The sequence below is a fragment of the Anabrus simplex genome, chromosome 1 (assembly GCF_040414725.1).
Source record: "Anabrus simplex isolate iqAnaSimp1 chromosome 1, ASM4041472v1, whole genome shotgun sequence".
NCBI classification, from domain to species: Eukaryota; Metazoa; Arthropoda; class Insecta; order Orthoptera; family Tettigoniidae; genus Anabrus; species Anabrus simplex.
In genome coordinates, this window is record NC_090265.1 from 1555025332 (window position 1) to 1555042488 (window position 17157).

Sequence of the window (17157 nt, forward strand, 5' to 3'; positions counted from 1 at the left end):
CTTGTCAAGGAAACTTCTTTTAAATCTATTCCTACTCACTATAAGATAAATTGTATTCAATTATTTTTTTGAGATTCTCATCAGATAATGGATACTGAAGGCTCTATAAACTAAACTATAGAAGGAGGCTCTCTTCTGGGCTTCAGGGTATGCCGAGTCTTGTTCTATAGTATTAACAGTTTGCGTGGGTTTACTGAATATGTCATGGGAAAGTTTGTCATGATTTCTACTTATAGCCAGGTTTAAAAATTTTAAAGAATTATTTCTTTTGGTCTCTGGTTTGAACCCATGGATCTATTTTGTTCAATTGTTCCAATACCAAGTTACTGTTCACAGTTTTATGGTCAATTATGGCAAAAATATCGTCTGCATACTGCATCCAGAAGAAAATTCCCTTAATATTATTGAGAAATTTTGTCCTTTCTAAATAACCAATGTAAATTTAAATGCAGCATGGCCAGCAATGCGACAAGGACAAATATGATTTTAAATATTGCAAATAGCTCAAATAAAAGAGACCACAGAAAATATATTATTGAAAAAATAACAGAAAATTTTAGACTCAAACTCAAAACTTTCAGTTAACAATGTCAATGTGCTAGAAATGACGCCATGGAGACAAGCTGAAAATATACGCTGGAATAAGATTTTAAAAGTTTGAGGATAGATTTTAAACATTAAATTTTTAACAAAATAAGACCCATTGGCGAAACCTCTCTAACAGAGCTAAAATATTTTTTTAACAAAGGGAAAATCCTCAAGTTTGAACACTTTTCTAGAAAACGATATGGCAACCTCCCCTTGTTAGATTCTTGAAGGGCAGGAGAAAAGGTCCATTCAGCACTCCATGTTGTATGACGCTGGCATGTAAAAGATCTCTGGTGACACATTTACTGTTTACCCAACAACATTAATAAAATTCAGCTATAAATCATTCAACAGAGTTCTGGTTTCTTTGCCATCTGGTTAAGTAAAATGGAATTGACATGCAGGCATCCTAATGACATCCAATTGAAATGTCTGCACACAATAGCTGAGACCATATGATGATGATGATTATTATTATTATTCACAGTTTTACAATTGGGTTTATGTGCTTCTTTGGTACAATGTACATGGAAGAAGTACTACTTAGAACATATGCACATATGCTCTGTACATACCGGTATACACTTACAATGTTGACAAATAAATTTGACAGATATTCATAGGATATTTACTATACATAAATAGTCAAAATTATCAGTAGACAATTTTCATTAGTTCTCTGTATATGGTGGATAGTTCATGCCAATAAACTTCCTTACTATATGGAAAGTGGCCAGGATTGCTGTTTTTTTGAAATTCTCTGTAGGTGAGAGGGTGGAGATTTAGAACTCCAATGCTCCTGTGTAGTGTCTTTGGTACAATCAATCAATCAATCAATCAATCAATCAATCAATCAATCAATCAATCATGATCTGCATTTAGGGCAGTCGCCCAGGTGGCAGATTCCCTATCTGTTGTTTTCTTAGCCTTTTCTTAAATGATCAAAAAAAATTGGAAAATTATTGAACATTTCCCTTGGTAAGTTATTCCAATCCCTAACTCCCCTTCCTATAAACGAATATTTGCCCCAATTTGTCCTCTTGAATTCCAACTTTATCTTCATATTGTGATCTTTCCTACTTTTAAAGACACCACTCAAACTTATTTGTCTACTGATGTCCTCCCATGCCATCTCTCCACTGACAGCTCGGAACATACCACTTAATCGAGCAGCTCATCTCCTTTCTCCCAAGTCTTCCCAGCCCAAACTTTGCAACATTTTTGTAACACTACTCTTTTGTTGGAAATCACCCAGAACAAATCGGGCTGCTTTTCTTTGGATTTTTTCCAATCACTACTGGAATGATGATAACATTGTTGAGCTTCCACATGGTTTTTATTTCTGTGGTCAGATTTGTATACTTGGATATCTTATCTGTATGTGTTGATTGGAGATTGTGAGGATTAGGGCAGGCTATGTCAATTATGAAGCAGATTTTCTTGTTTTTATCTACAGAAGTTATATCTGTTCTACTCTTAGCCTACAAGGAATACAAGGCCGTCCCAATAGCCACTCATAGCTGTCCACCCTGTGGATGCTATATTTGCCGCTAGAGGCGCTGCAATTCAACCTCACATGAACACCTCAGTTGGCAGTATTTCTACACATTGTATGCTTACTAGTCATACTATAATCTATCAGCTTCATTGTCCGTATTGATAATTTAAGCACACAAGTATGAAGGGTGAGTTTTCCACCTAATCAATATTTAATTTACAAAATGTTTATTATCGCGGCCACCAAATTAGGTGGGTGAGGAAAACTGCGCTGTCGTCAGACATGGGAACGGCGAAACGACCGATGATCGAGAGTCGCTTACCTCCGAGCACGGATTGGCAACACTGATCGTGCAGTGTTGTCTAGTTGAAGCCCATCCCTCCAGGCCACCTTACCTGAGTCATTCCCTGTCATGCTGCTGCTGATCTCGCACCGTAAGTGCAGTTAAAGATGGATAGTGAATGTGTTCAGCCTGGTGTTTCTTCGGGTCTGTCATCTGAAGAGGACGAAGTAAGTGTGAGAAACGGACAAGAAACTCCTCTGAAGCGTCGTCGGTTGGAAGGGCTTAAGAAGAAGGATTTAACCAGCCAGACAAAATCCGTAATAGTGAATATATTGCAATACGTGCAGAAGTTGGCCGAATCAAATATTTTGCAGACTGTGAACTTCAAGAAAAGCCAAGAATTGACTGCAACAGTGTGTAATGTTAGCCTTTGTTCAGTCCAGAGATGTGTTAATGAAGCGAAATATTCACCCAGCCAAAACATACTTTCATCTCCAAGGAAAAACTTGATGAATTAGCTCTCTCTTGGGGCCATGAGGTAGTAAGGTTGCCACCCCACCACTGTCAATACAACCCAATTAAATTGATTTGGACTCAGGTCAAGAGAGAAGTGGCAGAGAAGAACAAAGCATTCAAAATAAAGGACGTAGAAAAACTCACATCAGAAGCCATCGACCGTGTAACTGCTGCAGATTGGGAAAAGGGCCTCAATAGCCTGGGAAATCTTCAAGCAGACGATTGGGCCAAGGAAATGGTAAGGGACAAAAGAAGGGAGCCATTCATCATCAGTGTAAAAGACGACTCGGCAGATAGTGAGACGAGTGATGACAGTGATTAAGAAATCTTAGACTGCCTTGTAGCTAGAAACCGATTCTTAATTCATTGTAAATTAATGTAAACCTTTTCTTTAAAGTAGTTATTTTTCTATATTACTCAGTCCAATATACAGTATTCAAATATTTAAAGTTATAATGCAATAAAACCGATACAGATTAATATGTAATCCAAAAGTATTTACGGCATCCTGAAGCCTGTGCTGGCCCGCCCACCCCAAACTGCCGCAGCTAGTGACATTTACATGATCGCTTTCCGAGTCATTTTCCAGAAAACTACAAGACTCACGGAAATATGTTTCAGATAAAAAAGATAAGTCAGGCAATTTTTTACATTCTTTCTGCAGACAAAATTTTATTGGCTGAAGAAATAAAAAGTTGGCCGCTTACTGAAATTTTCAATACATGATTCTACGGATTTAAATTTACTCATTCAAGATTTTATTTTTAATAATTATTTAAAGTGGTTTATATGAAAAATAGTTATACCACTGAAATCAGCAGTCTTTTCTGAAGCTTGTAGTATAAATTGTTTTGAAACATTGTATGAAGTAACATCGGGAGCTTGAGAGAGAACAATCTGCCTCGTGCTCCGAAATTGTGTGTTCAGTTAGACATTTTTTCGCCAGTTGCTACATAACCTTGGCAACAGCGTACTTTCTCTGACCTGCCTAATTTGGTGGCCGCGACAACAGTATTATTTATATTAACACAGTACCGGTTTCAACCTGTAAATAGGTCATCATCAGCTGTTGGTGAACCTGCTTAATAGCGAAAGTTCATAATAAAATCATTACTAAAAACTAATTAAACAAGAATGCCTTATTCTAATATAATTCTAATGTTAAGATATATACATATGATACAATAATAGAGTTTTGACTTGTTGGAGTCCCATTCAATAGTCTATGCTGTTGCCAACAGTACATCAAACAAGATATATACATATGGTACAATGAAGGGTTTTGGCATGCTGGAGTCCCATGAATGCCCCATATTCCAAAAAATTTGTATAGCTGAAGTTAAAAGTAGGGTATTGATAGAGCTCACCTCTGCATACTTGTATTTACGCTGAGGTAAATTCAAAAATCTGAGAAAGAAAAAGGAAGTAGGAATTAGAATAACTGACAGAGTGTGCCTGCTAAATGGTTTGTGTGCTATAGAGTGTGTGTTACTTACGTGTCCTTAAGTATAGTCGGGAGTATGCTGCATACTGTTGCGTGTACGTCGTGTGGCTGTCGTAGTGTTCAGTTTGAAAGGTGGTGGGGAGGGGGAAGCAGCCTCTGGAGGGGGTGGGGTGGAGTGGGGTGTGTATTTCAATCAATCAAATCAGTCAATACTGATCTGCATTTAGGGCACTTGCCCAGGTGGCAGATTCCCTATCTGTTGCTTTCCTAGCCATTTCTTAAATGATTTCAATGACATTGGAAATTTATTGAACATCTCTCATGGTAAGTTATTCCAATCCCTAACTCCCCTTCCTATAAATGAATATTTGCCCCAATTTGTCCTCTTGCATTCCAACTTTGTCTTCATATTGTGATCTTTCCTACTTTTAAAGATGCCACTCAAACTTATTTGTCTAACAATGTCATTCCACGCCATCTCTCTGCTGACAGCTCGGAACATACCACTCAAAAATAATAAAGGTGTTCTTTAATCCACCTATTCAATACTTTAATTTCCACTTATAGTGGTTACATAAACAGACTAGCAGTTAAATAGGACATGTTTCACCCTCAATTTAGGGCATCTTTTCAGCCTAAAAACAATCTTCAAGAGTACACCTTATATTAATATGGAAGCTAAAAGTTTAGTCAGTTACTAAAATTCAGTACATAAAAATGTGAAAAATGATACATTATGCAAACATGTTAATGGAAACACTGTCAATGATTAAACCATAAACTATTTTGTCAGAGATTAAAACTTATTCCGTTAAAAATTCTAATTAAGATGGTTCATTTAAAATTGTTAGTGGAATACCAAAGTGACAATAACATAATGCCAATGACATGAGGGTGTGAAACACAAGCACAAAAATGAACGTCATAAATACAACATGTTCAAGGCCGCTGATGAAATCGTGAGCATAAGGTGAAACTGAACCATCTTTTGAATTATTGCAGAAGGGGCCCTTAGCACCAGTAGGCATATTACTGTCTGAGACCTTGTCAGGAAATGACAGTAGATACTGGAAAATGTTCTCTGTTACACAGGCCTTAGATAAAATTTTAACAACTGGACTCGTTAGTGCATCTCTCATGGGAAATGTAGCACATGAATCCGCCTGCAGTGACTGGATGGAAACATCTAACTCAACAGGGAAACATACTAGCTCAACAATTCATGCAGATGGAGTTAGCAAGAAATTTTCAAACACAACTGGAAAGCATCGAAATGGAAGCTGAAGGAGCACCATGCGTTTCTATGTCGAGTGCTGAAATGGCATATATTGGAGGGTATTTGGTAAGAGTTGTCGAAGACCACATGCCATGTCAAGAGTGTGTTGATAAAATTAGTAGTATCCAGAGTCCATCTCCAACAACACCATTAATAAAAATCAAAGGCAGAGGTGTTCTCAGGTATCGAAAACCAAGTTTTGTTTCACTGCTGATTAAACTGGGGCAAGTAACGGACGAAATGATATCCGGTAACCAAAATACTGTTACCACATGTTGCTAAAAATCCTATTCTACAGTGTGGGAAAAGTGATCATCCTGAGGAACTAAGCAGAATAATACTGCAGAAGTTTCTGCATCCCTCTGTCACTAACTACACTAATCGCATGACAGATGAGTATTGCCGAGAATACTTCTTGAGTAGAAAAACAATTTATGAGAAGAAAATATCAAAGAAAATGGTTAAAGTTGTTCCTTTTCACTGAAAATCTACGGTGCGGTAGTAAAAGTATCTAGAGCAGACCCTATATCCTTTTAGATGCCAGACATAAATTTCAACAGTTATGTGTGTTATATTAAATGAAAATCCACAGCTGAATTGAACTCCTAGGGGTAAAAGGTGAACATTTACTATTTTCTAACTTCATTCTGCTCAGTATTGTATATAATATACAGGAAGTATAGTGTAGAGGTAAATTTGTTCTGGTTTTAACTCCCGTTAGCAATGCTAGTGAGTGCTGATGTGAGGTGGTATACTAGTGCTGCGGTGGTCAAGGCACGCACCGCCAGGCGGACACTGTTTCTGAAGGGAGCACTGCGAGTGAACAGGCTTTGTATTCCTTGTAGGTTAAGGTCTACTGCATGTAATAGTTTTAAAGTTTGTAATTTTTGCTTTCCAAGACTGACTGGGTTTGTACTTCCATTATGCTGTAGTACAATGTATCAGATTATTTTGTTGGGTTAAATTCTGATGAATGATTTTTGCAATTTGGTCATATCTGTACTTGCCATTAATTGACAGCCTGAGGTTATGTGTTGAATGAATTCCGGAGATGTATTACATCGTCAGCACTGATCTGAATAGACAGCTGGATCATGCAGTAGTTCTGTAGTTCCTTGTGGCAATGACTTGATCCTGTATGGTGAACATGAAGCCGTCTGTTTCTGGGTATTATTATTAAGTATTAAAGACTAAATTCATTTCTTAGAAATAGGTCTCCACAAGTTGATTATGCAACAATCAATTAATTACCACTGATTAGTATTTAGAGCTGTCGCCCAGGTGGCAAATTACCTCAACTGTTTACCTAATCTTTTCTTAAATTATTTCAATGAACTTGGAAATCTACTGAACATCTCCCTTAGTAAATTATTCCAATCTCTAATTTCTCCTCCTATAAATGAGTATTTGCCTTACAAATGCTGATATTACATTCATATAAATCAGGATTAATAGTTAATTTCATTTTTATTCCTTGCTGAGCCTTCAATTGAATTATTATGAATTTATTATAGCCAACAGTTTCTCTAATTGCAACATGAGCTTGTTAATATCATTTCTAACGCTGCATGAATTGCTTGCTCCAAAATTTGATTAAATGGACGAAAAGCATATCGTATTTTCCAACAGTTGAATTGAGCATTTTTTTTACATTATCAGCAAATATCGCACACGTCTACCAATTTATTTGCTCAATGAATGTCTCTTAAACTATTCCCGATCCTTCTGTTTACTCAACATTATTATTAAAATGTGATTTTTAATTCCTATCAATTGACTGAAATCAGAAGAACATGTTAATTAAACGCAGAGAATTGATCTCTGAAGAATGAAATTATTCCGTCAAATCTCATCTCAACATGTGATTGGATTTAATCACTTCAAAAATTAATTAATTAACTGATTAATTCCTGGCACCATCATTATTATTAAATCATTTTTATATGCCACAAATGTTCTAGTAGTCAAGTTTGAACATATTAACTTGCACTCCAATGCTGAGCTTGATCTACAGCACACACATTATACTCAACCAACACAGGTTATTGTTGTTAGAGTCATCAGTCCACAGACTGGTTTGATGCAGCTCTGCATGCCAGCGTATCCTGTACTAACCTTTTCATTTCTATGCAACTACCGCATCCGACATCTGCTCTGATCTGCTTGTCATATTCATACCTTGGTCTACCCCTACAATTCTTACCACCTACACTTCCATCAAAAATCAACTGAATAAGTCCTGGGTGTCTTAAGATGTATCCTATCATTCTATCTCTTCTTCTCATCAAATTTAGCCAAATTGATCTCATCTCACCAATTCAATTCAGTATCTCTTCATTCGTGAATTGATCTATCCATTTCACCTTCACCATTCTTCTGTAACACCACATTTCAAAAGCTTCTATTCTCTTTCTTTCTGAGCTAGTTATTGTCCACATTTCACTTCCATACAGTCCGGCTCCATGGCTAAATGGTTAGTGTGCTGGCCATTGGCCACAGGGGTCCCGGGTTCAATTCCTGGCAGGGTCGGGAATTTTAACCATCATTGGTTAATTTCGCTGGCACGGGGGCTGGGTGTATGTGTTGTCTTCATCATCATTTCATCCTCATCACGACGTGCAGGTCGCCTACGGGCGTCAGTTCAAAAGACCTGCACCTGGCGAGCCGAACATGTCCTTGGAAACTCCCGGCACTAAAAGCCATACGCCATTTAATTTTTACTTCCATACAATGCCACGCTCCAGAAGAAAGTTATCAGAAACGTCTTTCTAAATCCTACTGTATATCAATGTTTGAAGTGAGCAAATTTCTTTTCTTAAGAAAACTCTTCCTTGCTTGTGCTAGTCTGCATTCTATGTCCTCCTTACTTTTGCCATTGTTAGTTATTTTATTACCCAAGTAACAATATTCATCTACTTCCTTTAAGACTTAATTTCCTAATCTAAAATTTCTTGCATCACTTGCCCTCGTTTGACTGCACTCCATTTCTTTTGTTTTGGACTTATTTATTTTCATCTTGTACTCCTTACCCAAGACTCCGTCCATACCATTCAGCAACTTCTCGAGATCTCCTGCAGTCTCAGATAACATAACAATATCATCAGCAAATCTTAGGATTTTGATTTCCTCTCCTTGGATTGTGATTCCCTTTCCAAATTCCCCTTTGATTTCCTTTACTGCTTGTTCAATATAAACACCGAAAAGGAGGGGTGGGGACAAACTACAACCTTGCCTCACTCCTTTCTGGAATGCTGCTTCCTTTTCAAAGACCTCGATTCTTATCACTGCAGACTGGTTTTTTATACAGATTGTAGATAATTCTTCGTTCTCAGTATCTGATCCCGATCACCTTCAGAATCTCAAATAGCTTGGTACAGTCAACATTATCGAATGCCTTTTCTAGATACATGAACGCCATGTGTGTGGGCTTGTCCTTCTTAATTTGATCCTCTAAGATCAGACGTAAAGTCAGGATTGCTTCACGAGTTCCTACATTTCTTCTGGAGCCAAATTGATCTTCTCCCAACTCAGCTTCAACTTGTCTTTCCATTCTTCTGTAAATAATACGTGTTAAAATTTTGCAGGCACGAGATACTAAACTAATGGTGCAGTAGTTTTCACACTTGTCAGATCTGTCTTTCTTGGGAATAGGTATAACACCATTCTGCCAAAAATCGGAGGGCACTTTTCCTGTCTAATACATCTTACGCACTAAATGGAATAACCTTACCATGCTGGTTTCTCCTAAGGTAGTCAGTAATTTAGAGGGATTATCATTAATTCCAGTTGCCTTGTTTCTATTTAGGTCTCTTACAGCTCTGTCAAATTCTGACCTCAAAATTTGGTCTTCCATTTCATCAGCATCAACAGCCTCTTCTTGTTCCAGAACCAGATCATCTATGTCTTTACCTTAATACAACTGTTGGTTATGTTCTTGCCATCTTTCTGCTTTGTCTTCTTTCCCTAGAGGTGGTTTTCCATCTGAGCTCTTAATATTCATACACCTAGATTTCCTTTCTCTAAAAGTTTCCTTGATTTTCCTGTATGCAGCATCTACCTTTCCCAGGACCATATAATAACCTTCAACAACCTTGCTCTTCTCCTTCAGCCATTCTTCCTTAGCTATCTTGCACTTTCTATCCACTTCATTCTTTAAATGCCTGTATTCTTTTCTGCCCTCTTAATTTCTTGCATTGTTTTATTTTCATCGTTCATCAATCACATCTAATATTTCCTGAGTTATTTATTGATTACTGGGGAGGTGTTAAAAACATTGGGGTGGTACATAGGACCTTATTTAAAATTTCTCTTTGACTATGTCATAAATAATAGTGTAATACCAAAGGAATTGAAAGAATCTATAATAATACCAATTTATAAAGGAAAGGGTGATAAAAGGAAACCAGAGAACTACAGACCAATCAGCCTGACCAGTATAGTTTGTAAAATACTGGAGAGTTTAATATCAAAGTTCATCAGAGGGATATGTGATGATAAAAATTGGTTCATGAAGAGCCAGTATGGATTTAGAAAGAAATTTTCTTGCGAGGCACAACTGGTGGGATTTCAGCAAGACATATCAAATCAATTGGATTCAGGAGGTCAGTTAGGTTGCATAGCCATAGATCTTTCCAAAGCCTTTGATAGAGTGGAACATGGAATATTATTAAAGAAATTGGAGGGAATAGGATTGGAGGTAAGGGTTACATGTTGGATAAAAACATTTCTAAATTCAAGGGTTCAGAAAGTCAAAGTAGGAAATAATGTATCTCAGGAAGAGAAAGTTTGGAAGGGAATTGCACAGGGTAGTATAATCGGTCCGTTACTTTTCTTAATATACGTAAATGATTTAGGGAATAATATAACATCAAAAATCAGATTGTATGCAGATGACATAATTGTTTATAGGGAAATAAATAACATTGAGGGTTGTTCAGAATGACAAAGGGACCTTGAGAGTATCCAACAATGGGTTGAAGAAAATAATATGAAGGTTAATGAAGGCAAATAAACTGTTACAACATTTACAAACAGGAGTTTTAAAACTGAATTTGGATATATTTTGGATGAGGTAGTTATCCCAAAAGATTGCAAGTGCAAATATTTAGGTGTGAGATTTGAAAGTAATTTGCACTGGAAAGGTCATGTGGATGACATTGTTGGGAAAGCATACAGATCGTTACATGTCATAATGAGGCTGCTTAAAGGATGCAACAAAGAATTAAAAGAGAAAAGTTACTTAAGTATGGTTCGTCCATTATTAGAATATGCAAACAGTGTTTGGGTTCCTCACAAGATTACCTAATAAAAGAAATAAGATAGTGTGCAGAAGAAAGCAGCAAGATTTGTAACAGGGGATTTCAGGAGAAAGAGTAGTGTAACAGAAATGTTAAAGGAACTTGGGTGGGAAACTTTAAGTAAGAGAAGGGAGAAAACTAGACTTATAGGATTATATAGAGCCTATACAAGAGAAGAAGCATGGGGAGATATCCGTGAGAGGCTTCAGTTGGAAAATAATTATATCGGCAGGACTGACCACAAGTATAAAATTAGAAGGAATTTTAGCAGAAGCGATTGGGGTAAATTTTCATTCATTGGGAAGGGCGTGAAGGAGTGGAACAGTTTAACAGAGGTAGTGTTCGATCCTTTTCCAAAATCTGTACAGATATTCAAGAAGAGAATAAACAGCAACAGAGAAAATAAATGAAATGTTAGAGGGCATTCGACCAGTGCAGGTTATTGTAAATAAAAAATGTGTGTGAATAAATTAATTCCATCCCCTCGTCTAAGGAGTTTGGATTAGCCAAAGTAGGGGAATGCCTGTACGGGTGAAGTACAGTGGGGACTTCGAGGGCCCTGGGACTGCTACGGTAGCTGTGAAAGCCCTTCAGGAACTCTGAAAAGTGGTGGCAAAAGGGGCTCTGGTTAAGACGCAGCAGGTCGTTATGCTACTTAGGTTCCAAAATGGGTAAAAAATAAATAAGTAAATAAATGCAATGTAAATTTTAATCTTATACCAGTTGTATAGTATTATTTGAAGTAATTCCACATACTGTATATGAGTTGACTATATGTAAGTACAGGAGATATTATAAGTAGAATTTTGTAAACAATATAAATTTATTAAGGATGAGCTGTGTGTTTAATAGAAAAAATGTTAGCGTAAATTGTATAAAATTGTATTCTAGGAAAATTTTCTTCTCATGTTAATCTAAAATTTAGTGCTTGACAATAATGTATTTTAGTGTACCATTTGCCACCGAGGTAGATACCACATTTGCAAGAGATTTTGATTTTTTTTTTATTTTTTTTTTTTGATTCTTAGTTGATCTTTCCTTCCTTCCTAACATTTCATGAGCAGCCCTAGAGACATCATTCTTCACGACTGTCCATTCTTCCTCTATTATGTTTCCTTATGCCCTTTCATTTAGTCCTTGTGCAACATGTTCCTTGAAACAATCCCTCGCACTCTTTTCTTTTGTTTAGATCCCATCTCCTTGCATTCCTTCCTTTCTTCAATTTTTCAACTTCAGATGGCATTTCATGACCAACAAGTTGTTTTCAGAGTCCACATCTGTTCCTGGGAAAGTTTCGTAATCCAACACCTGGTTTCTGAACCTCTACCGAATCATAATGAAATCTATTTGATACCTTCCAGTGTCTCCAGGTTTCATCCACATATACAGCTCTCTTTTGTGGTGTTTGAACCAAATATTAGCAAGGACTAAATTATGATCAGTGCAGAATTCAACCAGCCAACTTCCTCTTTCATTCTTTTGTCCCAATCCGAATTCTCCTACTGTATTATCTTCTCTTCCTTGGCCTACCACTGCATTCTAGTCTCCCATCACAATTAGATTCTCATCACTTTTTACATATTGTATTAAATAATATCTTCATATATAATTTTGATTTCTTCATTGTCCGCTAGAAAAGATTTCAATTCAAAGTCTAATTTAACATAAATATATACTTAGATAAGATAATCATACTGTAATCTACTGAAATGAAAGGAAGATTACAAAAAATGGTACTCGTATTTGGATGATGTAAGCTAGTTTCCTCTACTTGGATGTTCAAGTTGATGCAAGTGTAATAGACTGATATAACATGAAAACAATATCCTTTAACCTATGGGTAAATAATTCAAGTATTAAGTTCGAATTATTATTATTATATGATTATGATTTTTATTATTATTTTACAAATGCGATTATTATTTTATGACTTTGAGGTATGAATATGAAGTGTTTACTTCTTCTTCTTCTTATTATTATTATTATTATTTACGTAGTCAGATGATCGCATTGTTGTGAGGTTTTGTCATGAAACATGTGCTGAGAACCTGTAATTAATAGTATATAATTTATTGTTACCTGTATATATGGTGTATAGTTAATTAGGTTATATGCATGTTTAATGTGTTTAAATAAATAAGTGTAACAATTGACAGCATTTTGTGTGTGTCTTTGTGGATACATCAATGTTTTGTCAAATGTTCTTTTCCTTTGGTCTGGTTGTATAGTTTCATTGCCGTGGCTGTGCAACTTCTGTTTAGGTACACATGATGGCCGTTGTTTCCCCTGTTGAATGATGCTGATGTGGATCCTTGGTTGGTTCAGCTGTGGCCATCCCTCATTGATTTAGTAGCATATTATGTCCTTGTAGTTACCGGTTGTGAACTGAAATCTAACACCACATTTTAGAAATTTTGTGCACTAGATTTTACACAATAGTATTTCCTAGCAAATTATACTTAACTTATCTCTTTACTGGATGATTAAGATGCGTCATAATTCTTTAATACTTTCCCTGCTAACATAGACTTGTACGATTACTTTAAGTATGACAGGTAAACATTTAGCCTTGGATGGGCTGAGTTCAGTCTCATTAAAATTTGACACTGTCACCAGTCCTCACTGTGGCTGCATGCTGAGCATAACTCGCTCTTCACTACTTCTCGTCAACTTGACAGTCTCTCTCGTAGAATATTTGCTCAAATAATGGAGTAGAGTATCAGAATAATATTAAAATAATAGAGATTTTTATACATGTCACCTCGCTGCTTATAATAACTTGTACACTTGTAGGTGTTACCCTTAACATCACTTCCTATTGGTTTATAATTGCATCTGAGTAGTCATTGGTTCAGCATAACGGCGGTAGAGAATTCTAGAAAGTTATATTTCATTTATGAAGCTATGTTCATCTACCTTCTCCCTCGGTGATGTCACATGATTTTTTGCTTTGGCTGGCATACGCGTGCGACAAATAGAAGAGCCCCTTGCATGTTGCTCGTCCCGTTTTCACAGTGAAGGATACTACCACAGCTGTTCCGCTGTGTAACCCGTCATGGGGGTTATATGCATATATTATATATATATGATAGTGCCAAGGGAAGATCTCAAAGTATCGATGACACCAAATAGTTAGTAATCAGTAGGTTGAAATATTCACGCCATGAAGAAAATACCGAATTGAGAACAGAGGCCGCGGTAATCAAAATTTCCAAATTTCTTTCCACGAGAAAGAAAGCAAATAGGGGAGAATAAAGCAGGAATAGAAAGGGACAAACAAGGAAAGGATAAATACAACTATAAGAAGAGAAACCCAGAATAACAACAAGAATAAAAAAAGATGTTCACAGTTACAAAATCAGAGTATACCAGCAGGAAATCTTCGAAATAAAGTTCGAAAGTAATATGCAAGTCATAACACTTCAGTTACCACGCGAATTGACACTAAGTAACGTTGTCATGCAGGCACAAATCACCATATAGTTCAAATGAAGCAGTTTCAAGACATTCGGAAGCACAAATGGCGAAGCACTGATTAAATACGAGTGTGTGTAGAAGTCGCGGAGTTGCAAATATACCACACACACAGTTAGAAACAAAGTTGACACTAGGTTCGACAATAGAGATGTTAAATATTGAAAGGACGAGTGAAATCTCGGCCTGGAAATGCCATGCTCCCTGTGAGAAATACAAAGGAAAGTAGCTCCCGATTCAAGTAGAAGTATTTACAGAAAAGTAATTAAGCATTTGTCATACCTCATCATGACACATGTGGTACTGCCCGAAAATGGAGACTCCTGGGCACATGTCCCTAAGGACGGAGACGACGTTAGATGTTCCTCCCTCCACACAGGCCAAAGTCCATCTCAAAATATTCCGGGGAAGGCCAGGTATTTATAGTGTGGAGTAGAGGGGAAATAATGAGAACTATGTCTGGAAGATTCCAGAGGTTACTGGAGCATGCGCGACAAACCAGGCGATGTCACATGACGTCAGCTGGCGAGAAGGAAATCAGTTTATTGTAGATTGTAGAGATGGATAGAGCAGAGTTCATGCAAAATATGATGTGTCCAAATTCACTGAAGTATGCAAGTCCAGTTGCAGAAAAAGTAAGGTTTATATCAAGATGAGGGTAAGTCCATATTAATAGTAGAAGAAAGGTTACGTGCATGGCGATTTTCATAACAATAGGTGCCGGTGATGTGAGGAGTCCGTTACAGCTGGCTGTATTGAATGTCACTCAGAGTACCTATACTCACTAATAAAATTATATTCCTTTCCTTGTAATTAAGACCAATTTGGACAGGTACAATATGCCCTTCCATTTTTTACTAAAATTCATATTACTGCCAATAATGCTTGCAATCATGTTATTTTTTGCTAACTTCTTCACTAAATTTAATTTCCGAATTAGTAAATGTAGCTGTACTGATGTCCATATCTCCTTACAGAATACTCATCATTGTACAAATGTTGGATCAAAGAGTTTATTGATATCTACTTGTATATTTTCAGCATTTATAGATGAAGGTGGTATCCAGTGTATTGCAAACCATCGTAATGGCATCAGTGATTGTGTTAACAGTAAGTTTCCAACATTGCTAAAGCAGCAGTCTGATACTCAGATAGTGAAGACTCTAGCCTTGATCACCAAAGAAGATGGGAAATGCAAGTAAGTAACCTTGTTTGCAATGCTTATTTGGTATTTATACGAGGGAGACTATCAAACATCACATTTATGACCTTTAAAAACACACATTATTTTTATGTTCCCAAACTAGACTAATGTGCAATATAGGCTTGTAAATCTATTATTCAAGCTCTAAAACTTTACTGTGAGAAGTATTACATATCTCATAGGCCCTTGACCTGTGGATGAATGGCTGCCATCCTTAAGGCAGATCTCAGAGTTGTGTTTCACCACTGTTAATGTCAGTGTGAGAGAACAGTGTTACTACCTTTTGTTTTGGATTACCAAGCAAGTTGACTCTGTGGTTCAGGCTGTGTGGCTATCTAGCTTGCATTCAGGAGATGGGGGGTTCGAACTTCACTGTCAACAGCCCTGAATATAGTTTTCCATGGTTTCTCATTTTCACACCAGACAAATGCTAGTGCTGTACCTTGATTAAGACAATCTACAGCCTGTTTCCAGTCATTCAACTGGGTCAGGAATGGAATGAATGAAGCCCCATCTAGCAGCGAGGATAGGAATTGTGCCGGCTGCCGAAGCCTGTCGCACTCCTCTGGGGCAATGATTAATGAATGACATATGAAATGAAATGATATTAGTGTGTTGCTGAAACGAAATATGTCAGAGAAATCTCACATGGAGTAACCGGATTTGAACCACGGAACCCAGTGGTGAGAGGCCAGCGCGCTGCCTCCTAAGCCACGGAGGCTACCACCTTGATTAAGGCCACGGTCAATTCATTAACAGTCCTAACCTTGTCCTTTCCCATTGTTGCCATAAGATCTGTCCCAGTCAGTGTAACAGAAGATTAATAGAATTACCTTTAAGGATCAGATAGCTCCTTCATTGTTCTTACAAGGATGAGTGAATCCCTCTTCTAGAACTCTATACCAATGGAAAATATCCAAGCCAAGGCCAAGAACTGAATCCCAAACAACAGTCAGTATTCCAATTATTGGATCAGTAAGAGCTGTCTATACTTAAGCTTCTTCTTATTATTATTTACCTGTTTCCAGTCTTCTGGGTTTGGTATGGTGAATAAAGGACCTCCACAGTTCTCTCCAACACTCCCTTCCTTCCTTGAATATTTCTTCTTTCACTCCTCTCTTCTCTATACTCTCCTTTACCACATCCATCCACCTCTTTCTAGGCCTTCCCCACATTGTCTTCTTCCTTCATTCTCATCATGTGTCCATACCATTTCAGCTTACTAGTCTCTATCTTGTGTTGCAGTTCAGGAAATCAAATTCTCTCTACGATTTCTATGTTTCTGATCTTATTCCTTTATGTCTTTCCAATTATTCCTCTAAGGAATTTCATCTTGGCTGCTTGGATTCTGCTTTCATCATGTTTTATTGTTGTCTATATGCCTGTTGCTTATGTCAAAATTGTTGTGTAATACACTGACTACAGCACTTTCTTGCATTTCTCTGGGACATCCCGATTCTACAGCATACGTCTCACAGATTGGTAAAACCCATTGGCTTTTTGGATTCTCTTTTGCATTTCTTTGTTTATTTTCCAATCTTCTGCAAGTATATTCCCCAAGTATCTGTAGCTTATCA

The 17157-nt window shown here is 37.1% G+C and overlaps 1 protein-coding gene across 1 annotated transcript in view; it reads left to right on the plus strand.

Moving 5' to 3' along the window:
* Positions 1–17157, plus strand: part of LOC136880360 (27 kDa hemolymph protein) — a 92426-nt gene that overhangs the window by 64644 nt on the left and 10625 nt on the right. The window contains exon 5 of the mRNA XM_067153295.2: positions 15418–15574. Coding sequence (XP_067009396.2) covers positions 15418–15574 — 157 coding nt within the window. The remainder of the gene's footprint in view (positions 1–15417; positions 15575–17157) is intronic.